Below are 13,913 nucleotides of genomic sequence, written 5' to 3'. Positions count from 1 at the left end.
GTCAAATCCAGAACTAAATAAGTTAAAATTTAAATAATTGTTACAAATATTGCATTTGTTACAAGAGAATAAATAAATAAATAATATTTTATGAATATTATAACAATTAATTGAAATATTATAAAAGCTTTTAATATTTTTAAAAATTTTAGATGATTAGTTGACAGCAGAGTCCTCTGTCAAAAAGGAGAATTTCCGGCAAATCGACTGCCATCACTCTTTTCTGTTACAACTAAGCATGGTGAGTATCCGAATATTTTTACCTTTAAAATTTATATTAAATAATAATAATAAATACGCCTAAGTATTATTTTTCGTTTGCATTTAAACTAATATTTATTAATTCATAATGTAATTTAAAAATATTAAACATTTAACAAGTTAGTTTTTGGTTATTTACTATCCACATGGCATATGATGTGAGTATCTGTGTTAATTATATTTTATTTGTTTTTAGCCTTTCCAAAGGTTCGTGGAGTCTGGCCGTGTGGCCGTTGTTTCCGATGGTCCACACAAAGGAAAACTTGTCAGCATTGTTGATGTGATTGACCAAACCAGAGTAAGTACAAATTTACAGTTTTATATTTTTAAAATGTGCATCTAAATGATGATCCTCGGTTAGATAGGAATTGCCGGCTGATACATAAATGAAGCCAATTCAATTTTCTGAATAAATGTTTTGGTAAAATTGATTTGTTTATGTGTGACTATTTGGACTAAATGTTTGAATTTTACCTCAAGGTTTTGGTTGATGGACCCAACAGCAACGTACCCAGAAGTCAACTGAGGCTCAACCAATTACACTTGACCAAGTTCAGAATTAAATTCCCCTTCACTGGCTCCACCCGTGTTGTCCGTAAAGCATGGAATGACAACAAAATTGATGAGAAGTGGGCTGATTCAGTATGGGCCAAGAAAGTTGCTGCCAAGGAAAAGGTAAATAAATTTAATTATTTTACAATACTTTAATTAGTATTGTTACCTTACAGTTTATTTAATGTGATGAACCAGATTTGATAGGAATTGCCGACTGATACATATCTGAAGCTATATTCTTTACTGATTTTAAACAATAAAATACAATATACGTTATCATTGAATACTAGAAATTCTAATATATTTTATATTATTTCAGCGTGCCCAATTGAGCGACTTCGATCGTTTCAAGTTGCGCAGGGCTCGTTCACGTAGGAACAAGATTCGTACAATTGCTTTCTTAAACTTGAAGAAATCTTCATCAAGGAATGGTACCTTGTATGGCAAAAAGAAGGCGGCAAAGGGTGGTGATAAGCCAAAACCTAGCAAAAAGCAAAAGCCAACAAAGCCAGAAAAGAAAGCACCTAAGAAGAAGTAAATATTTTATAAGTGACAATAAAAAACTTTAAATAACATTTTACTTTGATTTCATTTCATCCGTTTTTATATTATTCTATATATTTATTATAGAGAATTCAAATGGTCTTAGAAGTGAATATGTTGTTTCTATGGATACTACAAAAAATATGTTCTCTGGTGAAAATAAGTGGTTTTATTCAAAAGTTACAAATTCATTAGGAATGCTTTTTATATAAATATCATATATACCCAATCAGAACTCAAAAACATTTTTATTGTTGAAATTGTTATAATCAATTTGTCATTTTTGAAAAAAGAAGTACAATTTGAGTATAATAGATTAGTTGGTTGACAGATAATCTATAGGGAATTATTTTCGTGTTTATTTTTTGTACTTGAATGAACAACAAAGTTTGTCATAGACATATTTACTTTAATTTTTACAAACCAAGTAATATATTTCATTTAGGAATACTTTTAGGGACTATTTAATAATACAACCACACTTCTTAAATAAATTTATTATAAGACTTCTTAACAAGGACTTAAAAAAAATTACAGATTATGTCATATAAATAGCATCAACCACAAAATTTGAAATAAAATATGTTACAACCAATACATCAATTAATTCTTAAATATAAAATGTAATCCTAACCACATTAAACATTATATAAATATAACACAGAGTTAAATCACATAGCAACAGGCTTATCAGTTGAAGCTTCAAGCTTTTTGGCATACTTTAAAATCCATGGATGTTTCAATACACCTCCTAATTCTAACCGGTCATTTGGATTAACAACAAGCAATTTTGAAACTAAGTCTTTAGCACCATCAGACAGATATTCAGGGAATGTATAACTGGCTGTACTTATTCTTTTATATGTAATATTTAATTCTTTGTCCTCAAAAGGCGGTGTTCCCGTTAAAAATTCATAACATAATACACCTAAACTCCACAAGTCCACTTTGTGATTGTGTGTGGCACCTTGTACCATCTCCGGCGATAAGTAATCCAAAGTGCCACAAAGAGTCTCCCTTTTGGATGATGGCGCGTGTACTGACCATCCAAAGTCAGCAATCTTTATCTCTCCTTTTGTACCAATTAACAAGTTTTCTGGTTTAATATCTCTATGTATTACATCCTTCGAGTGGCAGTAATCTAATGCATCTGCTATTTGTGCTATAAATCTCGCTGCTATCTCTTCAGAAAATCTTTTATTCGGTTGTTTTTGAAGAGCCTTGTATACACTCCCTAAAACAAAATAAATATTATGAGATAATTGAATATTAATGTGAACAACTTAATTAATACATATGATCTTTGATTCCATAAAGGTTAAAGATTGACATGACAAAATTATAAATATATATAAAATTGATCTTACTCAAATAGGTAGACATTTTTACTTGTAACTTGGAAATATACATGCATTTTTACCAATTAGATCAATTTGTTAGATATCACACCTTAACGCAAATAAGAAATTTATTATTTAAGTATAAAAAATATGATAATTCATTACATACCATTTGGAGCATATTCCAATATAATATAAACCCTTGATTCATCATGAAAGTAAGCATATAATTTTAAGATATTCTTATGCCTGAGATGACTTTGTATTTCTATTTCCCTTCTAACTTGATGTTGATTATTGTAGTTTTTAATTTCTGTTTTATACAATACTTTCAGTGCAACTAAAAATTTAGACTGTTTCTCACGAGCAAGATACACATTTCCAAATTTCCCTTTTCCCAGCGGTTTGCCAATGTCGAAGTCGTCCAAAGTCCATGTCTTTGGTTTAGGTTCATGTTGCCCATTGTTCTTTGCAGTCTCTACAGGTTTCACATTATGAATGTCCACCAAAGCTGTTTTAATTGGGGCCACATGTTTCGTTGGTTTCTTTTGGTTGAGGTGTTGGTTTTCCTTTCCCGAATCGAAACCTCTGTGTTCAGACATTTCTTAATACATAAACGGTGTTTTTGTTCAAACTAACGTTCACACACAGATCATCACCGAACGGGCTCTTTAAATTCGAATGCCAACGGTTTCGAATTGCCAACATAATAGTTAAAAATAATCCCATATTAGCATCTATTGCGCATGTCAACCGTTAAAATCAAAGAAGTTTAAAATTTTTTACTGTTTCGTTGCATGTGTGGTTGTTAATGCTTATTCCAGCTTCGTAATTGTGGTTATTTAATACGACTACTAACAGCTTATTCAGAGTAATTGTGGATCGTAGTGTATGTTTACTGTAAGTATTAAATTGTTTTGATGTTTGTGTTAATAGGTTATAGATTAAACGTCCGCTTGGAAGCCAAACATTGAATTCAAATTTCAAGAATTGTATAACAGTAAGAAACACTTTATAAAGCCTCGGGTTTATTCAGTTTGTAAATATACATGTGTTGAACAATTTCTTTATAAACATTATTCAGCCAATCAGAACGCTTTAATTTTACCTTTTTCTCAAATACAAAAAATGTATATTAAAATTTCTTATATCTATTTTGTTTTTCTAGTGTAAATTATCTACTTCTGCTTACAGTACTTATTGTGTTAATCAAAACACTAATATTTTGAAAATTTCAATTGTTATTTTAAAAGAATATTTGTAAGTTAATCTACAACATGATGGACTCCATAACCCAATGAACCATTTTTCATTTCTGACTGAAATATCCCATAAATATGTGTTGTCAGCCCTTAAAAGGGTCACAAATATACCGTTAATTAAGATGTTGCTGCATAATTTATTTGATGTTTCGCTGCACAATCTATATTTTTATTATATTATTATTTTAAATCATATTTAAAATTAATATTTGGCTTATTTATACAAATTTTCAAAATAAAGCAATTAAAATACATGTTTCGTTGGAACTTACAGCTTTTCTATGAATTAAACAAACTTTAAAAAGAAAACTAAAATTAACTACATATATTTTTCTTGTGTACTCACCAATACAAAATGAAAGAAAAAACAATAATATCACAAATAAATATAACCATGGACCAAAGAAAACGAAGGTTTAGATCAGTGCCGATTACCTGCGTATCTAGGTATAAATTTGCAAGAGAACAGTCAGAAGGGACAATAATAGTGCAATTCATAATATTCATTATAATAATATAATCAAACACAATTCATATAAGTAAATTTATTTCATAGCCATTTCTAAAAGAATCTAATTGAAAATTAGATTTTTAAAAGGTTTTGTTTAAGTATCGACAATGTTCAAATATAGATTTAAAAGAAACAATTAAAGTTGTCTGAATTTATGTTTCGAAATTAATTTACCACGTATGTTGCCTTCCTTAAACAATGAGTGTCTTTTGAAGTGGATAATTTTTATTATCAATGTTATTGGAATATTTACAGCTTTAGACGGACAGCATATTAAATTTATTTTAATTTTTGTAAATTTAATAGTCATAAGAATAAACAACATGCCTTTGCTTGTAACATTTTTTTTACCAAAAACACATTTTATGGATTTGAACACATCTTATTTTGTTCATTCTTAATGTATCTGTTGTTTAGAAAGTTTACAAGCTTTTGCTGCTATAAATTATGAAATATGACAAACTGAGTAAATAACTTAATCTTAAAATTTCCCAAATTAAAAACTTCATTATGACTTCACTGGATTAGTGATTAATTCCTCTTTATTTATAATTTACAATAAATTAAATATTATATGTGGTATTTTTATTTTAATGTTATATATCTTTTATAAAACCCAAATACACTATGTCATCATTTGTCTTGATAAAAGTATATGTATAATTGTTTACTAGTGGGTTTAGTTAGATATTTATTAATATTTGAAAAATACTCAAGGTTCAAAAGTAGAGCAACCTTAAAATATAACAATTTTACGTACATTTACCCTTCTTTTATTTAGTATCTAGTAGCATATCCATTATTTTTAATAACTTCTACACAACTTTTCGTTACTGACTTTGATAGCTTTTCAATATAATCGTTCTAAATTTCTTTCGAGTGATTTTGAACTTCTTCGTAGAGTTCTTTCATATTTGACAGACTTTTTGCAGAGATTTTCCGATCAATTTCTTAAGGTTTTCCATTGAATTGAGGTCTGGGTTTTGTGCCGGTCAAGGCATGACACGTACTCTTTGAGAAGCGAACCATTCTTTAACTAACTTAGACCTATGTTTCGGATCGTTGTCGTGCTGAAACTGATGTTACCTTCGTCAAATGAAAGCATATGATTCTAGAGAATGTCACGATAAACAAACGATCCAATATCCCGTCTAACTTGACCAGTGCTAAACCCAGAAAAATATACCAAACCATAACGTCTCCTCCACCATGCTTCATAGTGGGTTTAGTGTACTTGGGATTATACTTTTCATTAATTGGTCCCCTCACCTATAAAAAACGATCTGATTTATACACTTATTAATTATAAAATTAATTTAAATTGAAAAGAATTGTTCTTTTAATAGAATGATTATGTTTTTTAATTTGTTGCTCTAATACGTGGATAAATTTGAAGACAATTAATATTAGGACACTGTATTAAAACGGGCGTTAGTTTTAGGGAATCATGGATACTACTACAAGTAAGTTGCCAAAACCATCAAAACTACCAACGATGAAAAGTGCTGTACCCATACCTAAACCTTCTAAACCTCCTCTGCAAACGCTCAGCACTGGACAAAGATTAATCAGAAGATCAAAATCTTTTTCCGACCTTTCAAATTTAACCAAAGTTGAGTCAATTTTTGAAAGAAAAAAACCTTTAATGACAATTCCAGAAAATAAAATAAACAACAGTAAACTGAGACGCCGATCAAAATCTATTACTGATATATCAAAAACAGCTCCAAAGAAAACGATAAGTAAAGAAAATAAAATGGCACCAACCAAGAGACCTGCACAGAAGCCACCAGCGGGAGAATCAAAACCGAAAATAGCCAAACAAGCGTCATTACCTAGTTGGGATTATAAAGGGAGGTTTCAACAACTCAGCGAAAAATATTCGGCCCAACAAGAAAGTTTAAAAAATATGAAAGATCGATTGTCTGGTAAGGTGCCTTTTAATTTTAAAACCGATTTTTTAAAATTATAATTATAATAGTTAATTAATTTCTATTTCAGGTCTTTCTGAAATTGAAGACAACTATGAAAAACTCCAGACAGATTTGGAAAAGTTACATACAGAGAATATTGGTTTTTCAAAAACAATTAAAACATATGAATCAGAATTGGGGATATTAAGACCCATTAAACCAAAGTACGAGACCTTACTGACTGAACATGAAATTGTAGAAAAAGAGTATAGTCAATTAAAATCTAAACACGAAATACTTGTGGAAAAGGAAGCAACAACAAGTGAATTGTTAACAAAAACGACCGAAGAAAATAAAGTGTTACAGGATAAATATGGTAAATTAAAATCTGACTATGATATAATTTGCGTCGAAAAGGAAAATTTGTCAATATCGTTGGAAGAACAATTAAAAAAAAATGCGGACTTGGAAAATATGTTGAGAATTTTGACTCAAAGACTTCAAGAAAACACTGCCCAAAGAAGATTGTTACACAACACAATACAAGATCTAAAGGGTAACATTCGTGTGATCGCACGTGTTCGGCCTCCCATTAATAGTGAGGAGGAAGACCGAATCCAATGTGTGATAAATTATATAGACGAAAATTGTCTAGAGATACGAAAAACTCGAGAAAGCATAAGTGTAAGTGGAAAGGTAAGTAAACAATATTTAATTAATTATATTTTTTTAACCACATCTATTTTTAAGATTCAAGACCTAAAACAGGAGTTTACGTTTGATAAGGTGTTTGGTCCTGAAAGCACACAACTGGAGGTATTTGAGGAACTGGCACAATTAATACAGTCTGCACTGGATGGGTATAATGTATGCGTTTTCGCTTATGGCCAGACCGGATCCGGGAAGACGCACACAATGCAGGGTAGTGATACCAATCCAGAACATTTTGGTAAGTTGGCTATTAATATTAAAATTTGAAATGTTCGTCTGTTTATTAATTTACATATATTTTCAGGCATGATTCCCAGAACAATTGACATGATTTTTGACACAATACACAAGTTGGAGAAAGAAGGCTGGACTTACAAAGTACACGCAAGCTTCCTAGAAATATACAACGAAAACGTGAGAGACCTGCTAGACCATAAAAGTAACAAAGTCTGCGAAATACGATACAACGAAGGGAAAGGAACCACTGTAACAAACTTAACCATTCAACCAATCGAGTCTGCCAAAGAACTGAGACATTACATGAGAGTGTCTCATAAAAACAGAGCAGTTGCCGCAACTGACTTCAATGAGCACAGTTCTCGATCACATGCTGTTACGAAAATTTATTTAGAGTGCAGTCATCAAGAATCAAATAGCGTTTATTCTGGTTCTGTTAATTTGGTAGATTTGGCCGGTTCAGAAAGTGCCAAAACTAGTGCCAATGACAGGATTGTCGAAACCAAAAACATAAATAAAAGCTTGTCGTGTTTGGGAACTGTGATGTTGGCTCTGTGCAATAAAGAGAATCATGTTCCCTACAGAAACTCGAAGCTGACATATTTATTGCAATCCTGTTTAGGCGGAAATTCGAAGACCTTAATGTTTGTAAATATAGCTCCATTTGAAGAAAATTATTTGGAAAGTATAAATTCATTACGTTTTGCTTCTAGAGTCAAAGAGGTAAAACTCCAATCTAAAAAGGTGAAACTAGCGTCAAACATAAAATAGATTAGAATAATGATTATTTTATATATATATATATATTTCTATATATGTTTTTATTGAATGCTACTGAGTGTGGTTAGTATTATATTTTTTATTGTAATATGTATTTGTATGTATCCGTCATTAAAAATTGTATTTATATTTTAAAAATAAAACATACCCATAGTTTTTAAATTTATTTTCTTAAATATCTCTGTTAGAGTTCTGAGGCTGTAACAGACAACTTTTATCACATATATAATATTTCAGTTAGAATTTATTATTTATATGACTTACACTGTTAAACAATATGCAAATCAATTTACAATAGTGGTTGCCACTTAACTAATTTTGTAAATTAGTTGCATAAATATCTGTAGATTGTACTGTAGTAGTGCAGAAATTGTCAATTTTACAACATATTACTTTTCTATTTTAAAGAATAAAAGCCTAAAGAATGTTTTTTTTTATATTAACGGAGTGAAAGTAAAACTAACAATTGAACAAGCAATATGCACCAGTTTTATATTAAAATTCGTTGACATTGCCGATTCTTTTGTTTCCAATACCCAATTTGAATACTTTAACAAATACGGGATAAAAACTACGTATTAACTATAACTTGGAACCATAAATTTTATTGGTTAACGTAAAGTACAGTAATAAATCAATTATTTTACTGACTTTTATGTTCAAAATGTAGGTAGACATGTGGTGTGGAGGAGATTTTTGTGATAAAAGCACCGATCAAGTGCCAGTTGTATCTTTTTAATTATGCGTAAACAAAAATAAAATATTGTTTTTGTTTTATATATGGTTCTTCACTAAACTCAAATTTCACGAGCCCCCACTGTGTGGTACGTGTTATTCTTACCGGGGATTACCCTGCATGCGAAATATTTAAATATGCAAGATTATGATTGTAGTCATCAAATATAATTGTGCAAGTGAGGTTGCACGCAGTATAAGTAATATTCAAGTAAAACGAAATTATTTTATTATGGCCCAAGCACAAACTATTGAGAAGCTCACACAAGAAGGTGAAAGAATAGTGTTAAAGTTGAAGAGTAAATCCAGCAGTTTAGAAGGAATAAAAAACATTGGCTGTGATTTTAAGGAAAAATGCCTCTGAGAGTAATGTTGAAGAATTTAAATATATTGGTCATGAAGTGGAAGAAATGGCTAATAATAATAATGTATGAACAGAGGAGAAACTGAAGAAGATAGATGAATTATTTGATAGTGTGATCGAGAAAATAAATGGACAACGAGAACAGGCAAAGGAGACTGTAACACAATTGTCACCTGAAAAACAAGATCAATTCATGCACTTCACGGGTCTATACATGAAATTCTTTAAAAAACTTACTGAGATGCTGACAGGATGGTTTAAAAAACTCATACATGTTGTTAATGATCAAATTAAAAAACTGATTATGCCGGTAATAGAAAAAATAGGCTCTGTTTTTAGAAGTGTGTTTTAAAATGCGTTTACGTATTATACATGTACAATATCTGTTTACATTTTTTGTATTTATCAATAAATTAACTTGTATGTTTTAATCTTTTATTTTTTATGGTTTATATTTAATGTTTATAGTTTTTTATTTTCTAATTATATAATAATTATAAATAATTTTAAAATTGTTGAAATTGCCGGGTTCCTAGAAGCAATAGTAAAGCCCTTTAAACTGAAGCATAATTTATGAAAAAATGCATTAATTTTTAGTACGTTTAACAATAACAACTAGTTTTGTATAATAGATGTGGCAAATTGAAATCCGAATATGATATAATTTGTGTAGAAAGGGAATTCATTGGAAAAACAATTAAATAAAATTGCCTTGGAAAATCTGTTGAGAATGTTAACTCAATGATTTCATGTGCAGTGCCTCACCTTTGAAATTGTCAGTTTTACAAAATATTACTTTTCTATTTTAAAGAATAAAAACCTAAAAAATGTATTTTTTATATTAACGAAGTAATGTGTTATAAAACTGACAATTAAACAACCAATACCAGATTTATATTAGAATTCAATGAACATTGCCGATTCTTTAGATTCAAAAACTGCATGGTTATATATGCGTCTTACTGATTCAATGATAAAATGTTTTCAATACTGCACTGACAAAATATTTGTTGTTAAGAATTAGACCATCCAATCCAATAATTTATTTTTTTGGCCTTTTAATTTACAAAGGAAGGATTCGAAAGATATTTTGTATAAAGGGGATTTATGTGATAAAAGCATTAATCATACGAATTGTACGTTGTTAAATATCCAAATAAACAAACCAAAATAGAACGCTGTTGCTGACTCGCCGCCACCATTTACTACGTATTATTCTTACAGGGGATTACCCTTCATGCGAAATATTTAATTACGTCGAATAAATGGATGAGATCTCATCTCATCATAAATAACATTCATGTGCGTGTAAATTCAAATTTATTTTAAGATCTGGTTGTAAATTTAAATAGGTGAAGAAATACATACATAATAAACAAGCAATATCTTATTGTATATATGTATATGTATATATGAATTTTATAATATATTTAAATATTAGATAACTTGTGAAATAACATACTACAAAATATTACGAAATAAATGATATCTACGCCACTGATTTCTATGAAGGCAGTTGCTGCTAGCTACCAGCAACTTACTAGACATGTATGATTGCAGTCATCAGATTTAGTCAGATATAGTCGCGCGGGTGAGGTTGGACACAGTACTATTCAAATATTTTATTATGGCGCAAGTACAAACTATTGAAAACCTCACACAAGAAGGTGAAAGAATAGTGTTAAAATTGAAAAGTGAATCCAGTGGTTTAGACGGAGTAAAAAACATTGGCACCGACTTCCTGAAAAATGCCTCAGACCGGAATGCTAAAGATATTGAAAATATTGGTCGCGAAGTGGAAAAAATGGCTACCAATAATTCAACTACAGAAGAGAACATAAAGAAGGTGGATGAATTATTTGATGATATGATCTATAAACTAAATGAACAACGAGAGGGGGCAAAGAAGACTGTAAGACAAATGCCACCTGAACATCAAAATCAATTCATGAAGTTCCTGCATGGATTTATGAATTTCTTTAAAGGTCTTTTTAAGATGCTGTCAGAATGGTTTCACAAAATTATACAAGCTGTTGTTGTTATTGCAAAATCTGTTTGGAGTGTAATATGCTCAATAGGTTCTTTTATCCGAAGCTTGTTTTAAAATACGTTTACTTATTATATATATGTAACACATATTTACGTTTATTGTAATTTTCAATAAATTAACATTGTATGTTTTAATTTTTAAATTGTTTCCTTTTGCTATGTATATTAGCAAATGACCATACTGACTAACATGAATATGAACAATGTAAAAATTATTTTATGAAATTCTTCTAATTGTATGTCGGAAGTTTCATGTGAAACGCAAGCAGTATTCGTGGTTGCATATAGTCTTAAATGGATTCACCCAAAGTGCTAAGCATTATAGGGGAATACCCTTTTTATGAAATAATTGATAAATAATGTTCTCATATTTAATATTACTTACGTGCTAAACAGTGATCTGTGAGCAGCGGTGAACATAGTACACACGGAGTGCTTAAATCACAAAAGTTTTAAAATGTCTGATATAACTGAAACCATCACCCAAGAAGGTCAACGAATTGTATTAAAATTAAAAAATCAATCAAGTACATTACACGGAATAAAAAATGTGAAAGACAATGATTTTTTTAAAAAAGCTTCTAAAACGAATGTCAACAGTGTAGAAACTATTACTGATGTACTAAAAGGTATGCCCGATAATAATTTAACAATTGAAGATAATGAAAGGAAGTTAGATGATATGTTTAATGGTGTGATCGAAACTATAAACAAACAACGTGAAGAGGCCAGGGGAATATTAAGATCAATACCCTCTGATCAACAAAACGAATTTTTGGAGTTCGCGAAACAATTCACCGAATTCTTTCATGAATTTTTTAAGATGTTATCGCAATGGATGAAGAAAATTGTGCAAGTTATTACTCAAATTGGAACAAGTGTTTGGAATGTAATTAAAGATATAAGTTCTTATATTAAAAGTTTGTTTTAAAAGTTTGGCCATGTATTGAATTGTACTTTTGAATAAATATACAAGTTAATTAAGTTTTTTATTAATTATTATCGTAAAGATTTATAGATTTGTATAAGATATATCAGTTCAAAATCCCTGTTTTTGTTTCACTAGACTGGTCTGAAAAATTCGAAATTAAATGTAGTAATAAATGTTAAAACACATGAGAATAAAAGTTAAAAATTTTGTGTACAAGCATTTTTGAAAATAAACCAGTTTTAACAATAAGGAAACTGGAAGAAGTAGATTAACCTAACAACTTTCATAACCTAAACACAAATTTGAGTTATAAATAATGTCACTGTTTATAATAGTTAGGAAATCCTGTGAGCATTTAAGCTCCGGGATTTTTCGAAATATACTTCAGCACACAAGTTACCCAAAAACTGTGAATAAGTGCGTACAAAATCGATCATTTTTCACATTTTTCAAGAGAACCAAATTGCGAGATATTAAAATTAAGGATAATATTCCCGATGAATACAAGTTAATATATAGAAGTACATTAGAAAGATATTTAATACTTGGTCAAGTAGCTACAACTCTTACTGCGTTTACAGCAGGTGTTATGCTGGTAGCTAAATTGAATCAAGAATCAGTTCTGCTGGAAGATTCTGAACGACATGAAAGAATGAAACCTCTGTACAATAAGGCAAGACCAGTGGATAATGAAATATATGTGTATTTTACCGTTTTAGTGGGAATTATTTTATCCATTCAGGTTATATCTGGAAAGGCTCCAGTTAGAATTTACAATTATCCTCGAAGGGAGGAGTATGTTATGATATTTAATGGAACACTACCATTTACAAAGAGAAAACTTGTTTGTAAAGCTGGTGAAGTATTTCATATACCACAAAATAGTTATATGCCTTGGAAAGAGAGTCTTTATGAAATATATAAAAAACAGGAAATAATATTGATGGAAGATAGTTTTAAACGACCTGCTGATTTACATGTAATGATGGGAATCCAAAGAGGAAAGGAAAAACAAAATTAAAATATTAATTTATTTTGTATTATATTATTTCAATATAAATATGAATTATATAGATTTGAGTATTTCATTTGTAACTAGTCAAACTTCAATAACTTTGGCATTAATGCTGAAGTTACTTAATTTTTCAAAATTGAATTCTTGGTGGCAAGTTCGAGTTAGACTGCATTTTGAAATAAAAATGGTAGTACTGTGATATTCAAAATAAAAAAATATATTCTATTTATGAAACATTTTTATTAAATATAATTTCATGACATTTAACTTATATTATTTTTTATATGGATAATCTATTTCAACATTAAATATACATTAAATTGAGCAGTAGTAATAAAATACACAGGTTTTTTATTTGCAAAATGATAAAACATCTCGAACTTTTTATATCGATATCTATTTATATTGACTATCACAAATATAAAAAAACTTTTGTGTAATCACTAATCAATGATATGTATATTTTAGTCCATATAAAATATGTTTACATAATTGATTAATAACACTGAATAACGAAAATGATTATAAACTTATTCTAACTTATTTTCAGTCAATTACATTGTTTGTTACACAAGCTCAATATATAAATAAACTTTAAATGCTCAAATGACTCAAATTACAAAGTATATCTGTAAATAAATAGTTTTAAGAAGTTTTTTAGGTAAATTGGGAAAACTAGTTCTTAGTTTTGTTAACAAATATATAT

The 13,913-nt window shown here is 29.4% G+C and overlaps 4 protein-coding genes across 4 annotated transcripts; 3 read left to right on the top strand and 1 right to left on the bottom strand.

Moving 5' to 3' along the window:
* Positions 1-142: 142 nt before the first annotated feature.
* LOC109597544 (60S ribosomal protein L14) lies at positions 143-1,391 on the top strand. The gene is made up of 4 exons (XM_020013261.2): positions 143-241; positions 458-559; positions 742-936; positions 1,136-1,391. Exons 1-4 carry the CDS (start codon positions 239-241, stop codon positions 1,352-1,354), a joined length of 519 nt encoding a protein of 172 aa, XP_019868820.2. The 5' UTR covers positions 143-238; the 3' UTR covers positions 1,355-1,391.
* Positions 1,392-1,840: 449 nt separating this feature from the next.
* LOC109597560 (aurora kinase A) lies at positions 1,841-3,391 on the bottom strand. The gene is made up of 2 exons (XM_020013284.2): positions 2,869-3,391; positions 1,841-2,593 (listed from the first exon to the last, which is right to left on the bottom strand). Exons 1-2 carry the CDS (start codon positions 3,299-3,301, stop codon positions 2,031-2,033), a joined length of 996 nt encoding a protein of 331 aa, XP_019868843.2. The 5' UTR covers positions 3,302-3,391; the 3' UTR covers positions 1,841-2,030.
* Positions 3,392-3,466: 75 nt separating this feature from the next.
* LOC109597559 (protein claret segregational) lies at positions 3,467-8,275 on the top strand. Its single transcript, XM_020013283.2, has 5 exons — positions 3,467-3,599; positions 5,908-6,400; positions 6,474-7,081; positions 7,136-7,334; positions 7,401-8,275. The coding sequence occupies exons 2-5, from the start codon at positions 5,920-5,922 to the stop codon at positions 8,102-8,104; spliced, it is 1,992 nt and encodes a 663-aa protein (XP_019868842.2). The 5' UTR covers positions 3,467-3,599; positions 5,908-5,919; the 3' UTR covers positions 8,105-8,275.
* A 4,174-nt stretch (positions 8,276-12,449) lies between these two features.
* On the top strand, positions 12,450-13,266 carry LOC126264677 (uncharacterized). Its single transcript, XM_049963519.1, has one exon. It carries the CDS (start codon positions 12,509-12,511, stop codon positions 13,211-13,213), a length of 705 nt encoding a protein of 234 aa, XP_049819476.1. The 5' UTR covers positions 12,450-12,508; the 3' UTR covers positions 13,214-13,266.
* The last annotated feature ends 647 nt before the right edge of the window (positions 13,267-13,913 follow it).

The sequence above is a fragment of the Aethina tumida genome, chromosome 2, assembly GCF_024364675.1.
Source record: "Aethina tumida isolate Nest 87 chromosome 2, icAetTumi1.1, whole genome shotgun sequence".
Taxonomy (NCBI): Eukaryota; Metazoa; Arthropoda; class Insecta; order Coleoptera; family Nitidulidae; genus Aethina; species Aethina tumida.
The sequence above is the reverse complement of the archived record's forward strand: the minus strand, read 5'-3'. Positions and strand labels throughout refer to the sequence as shown.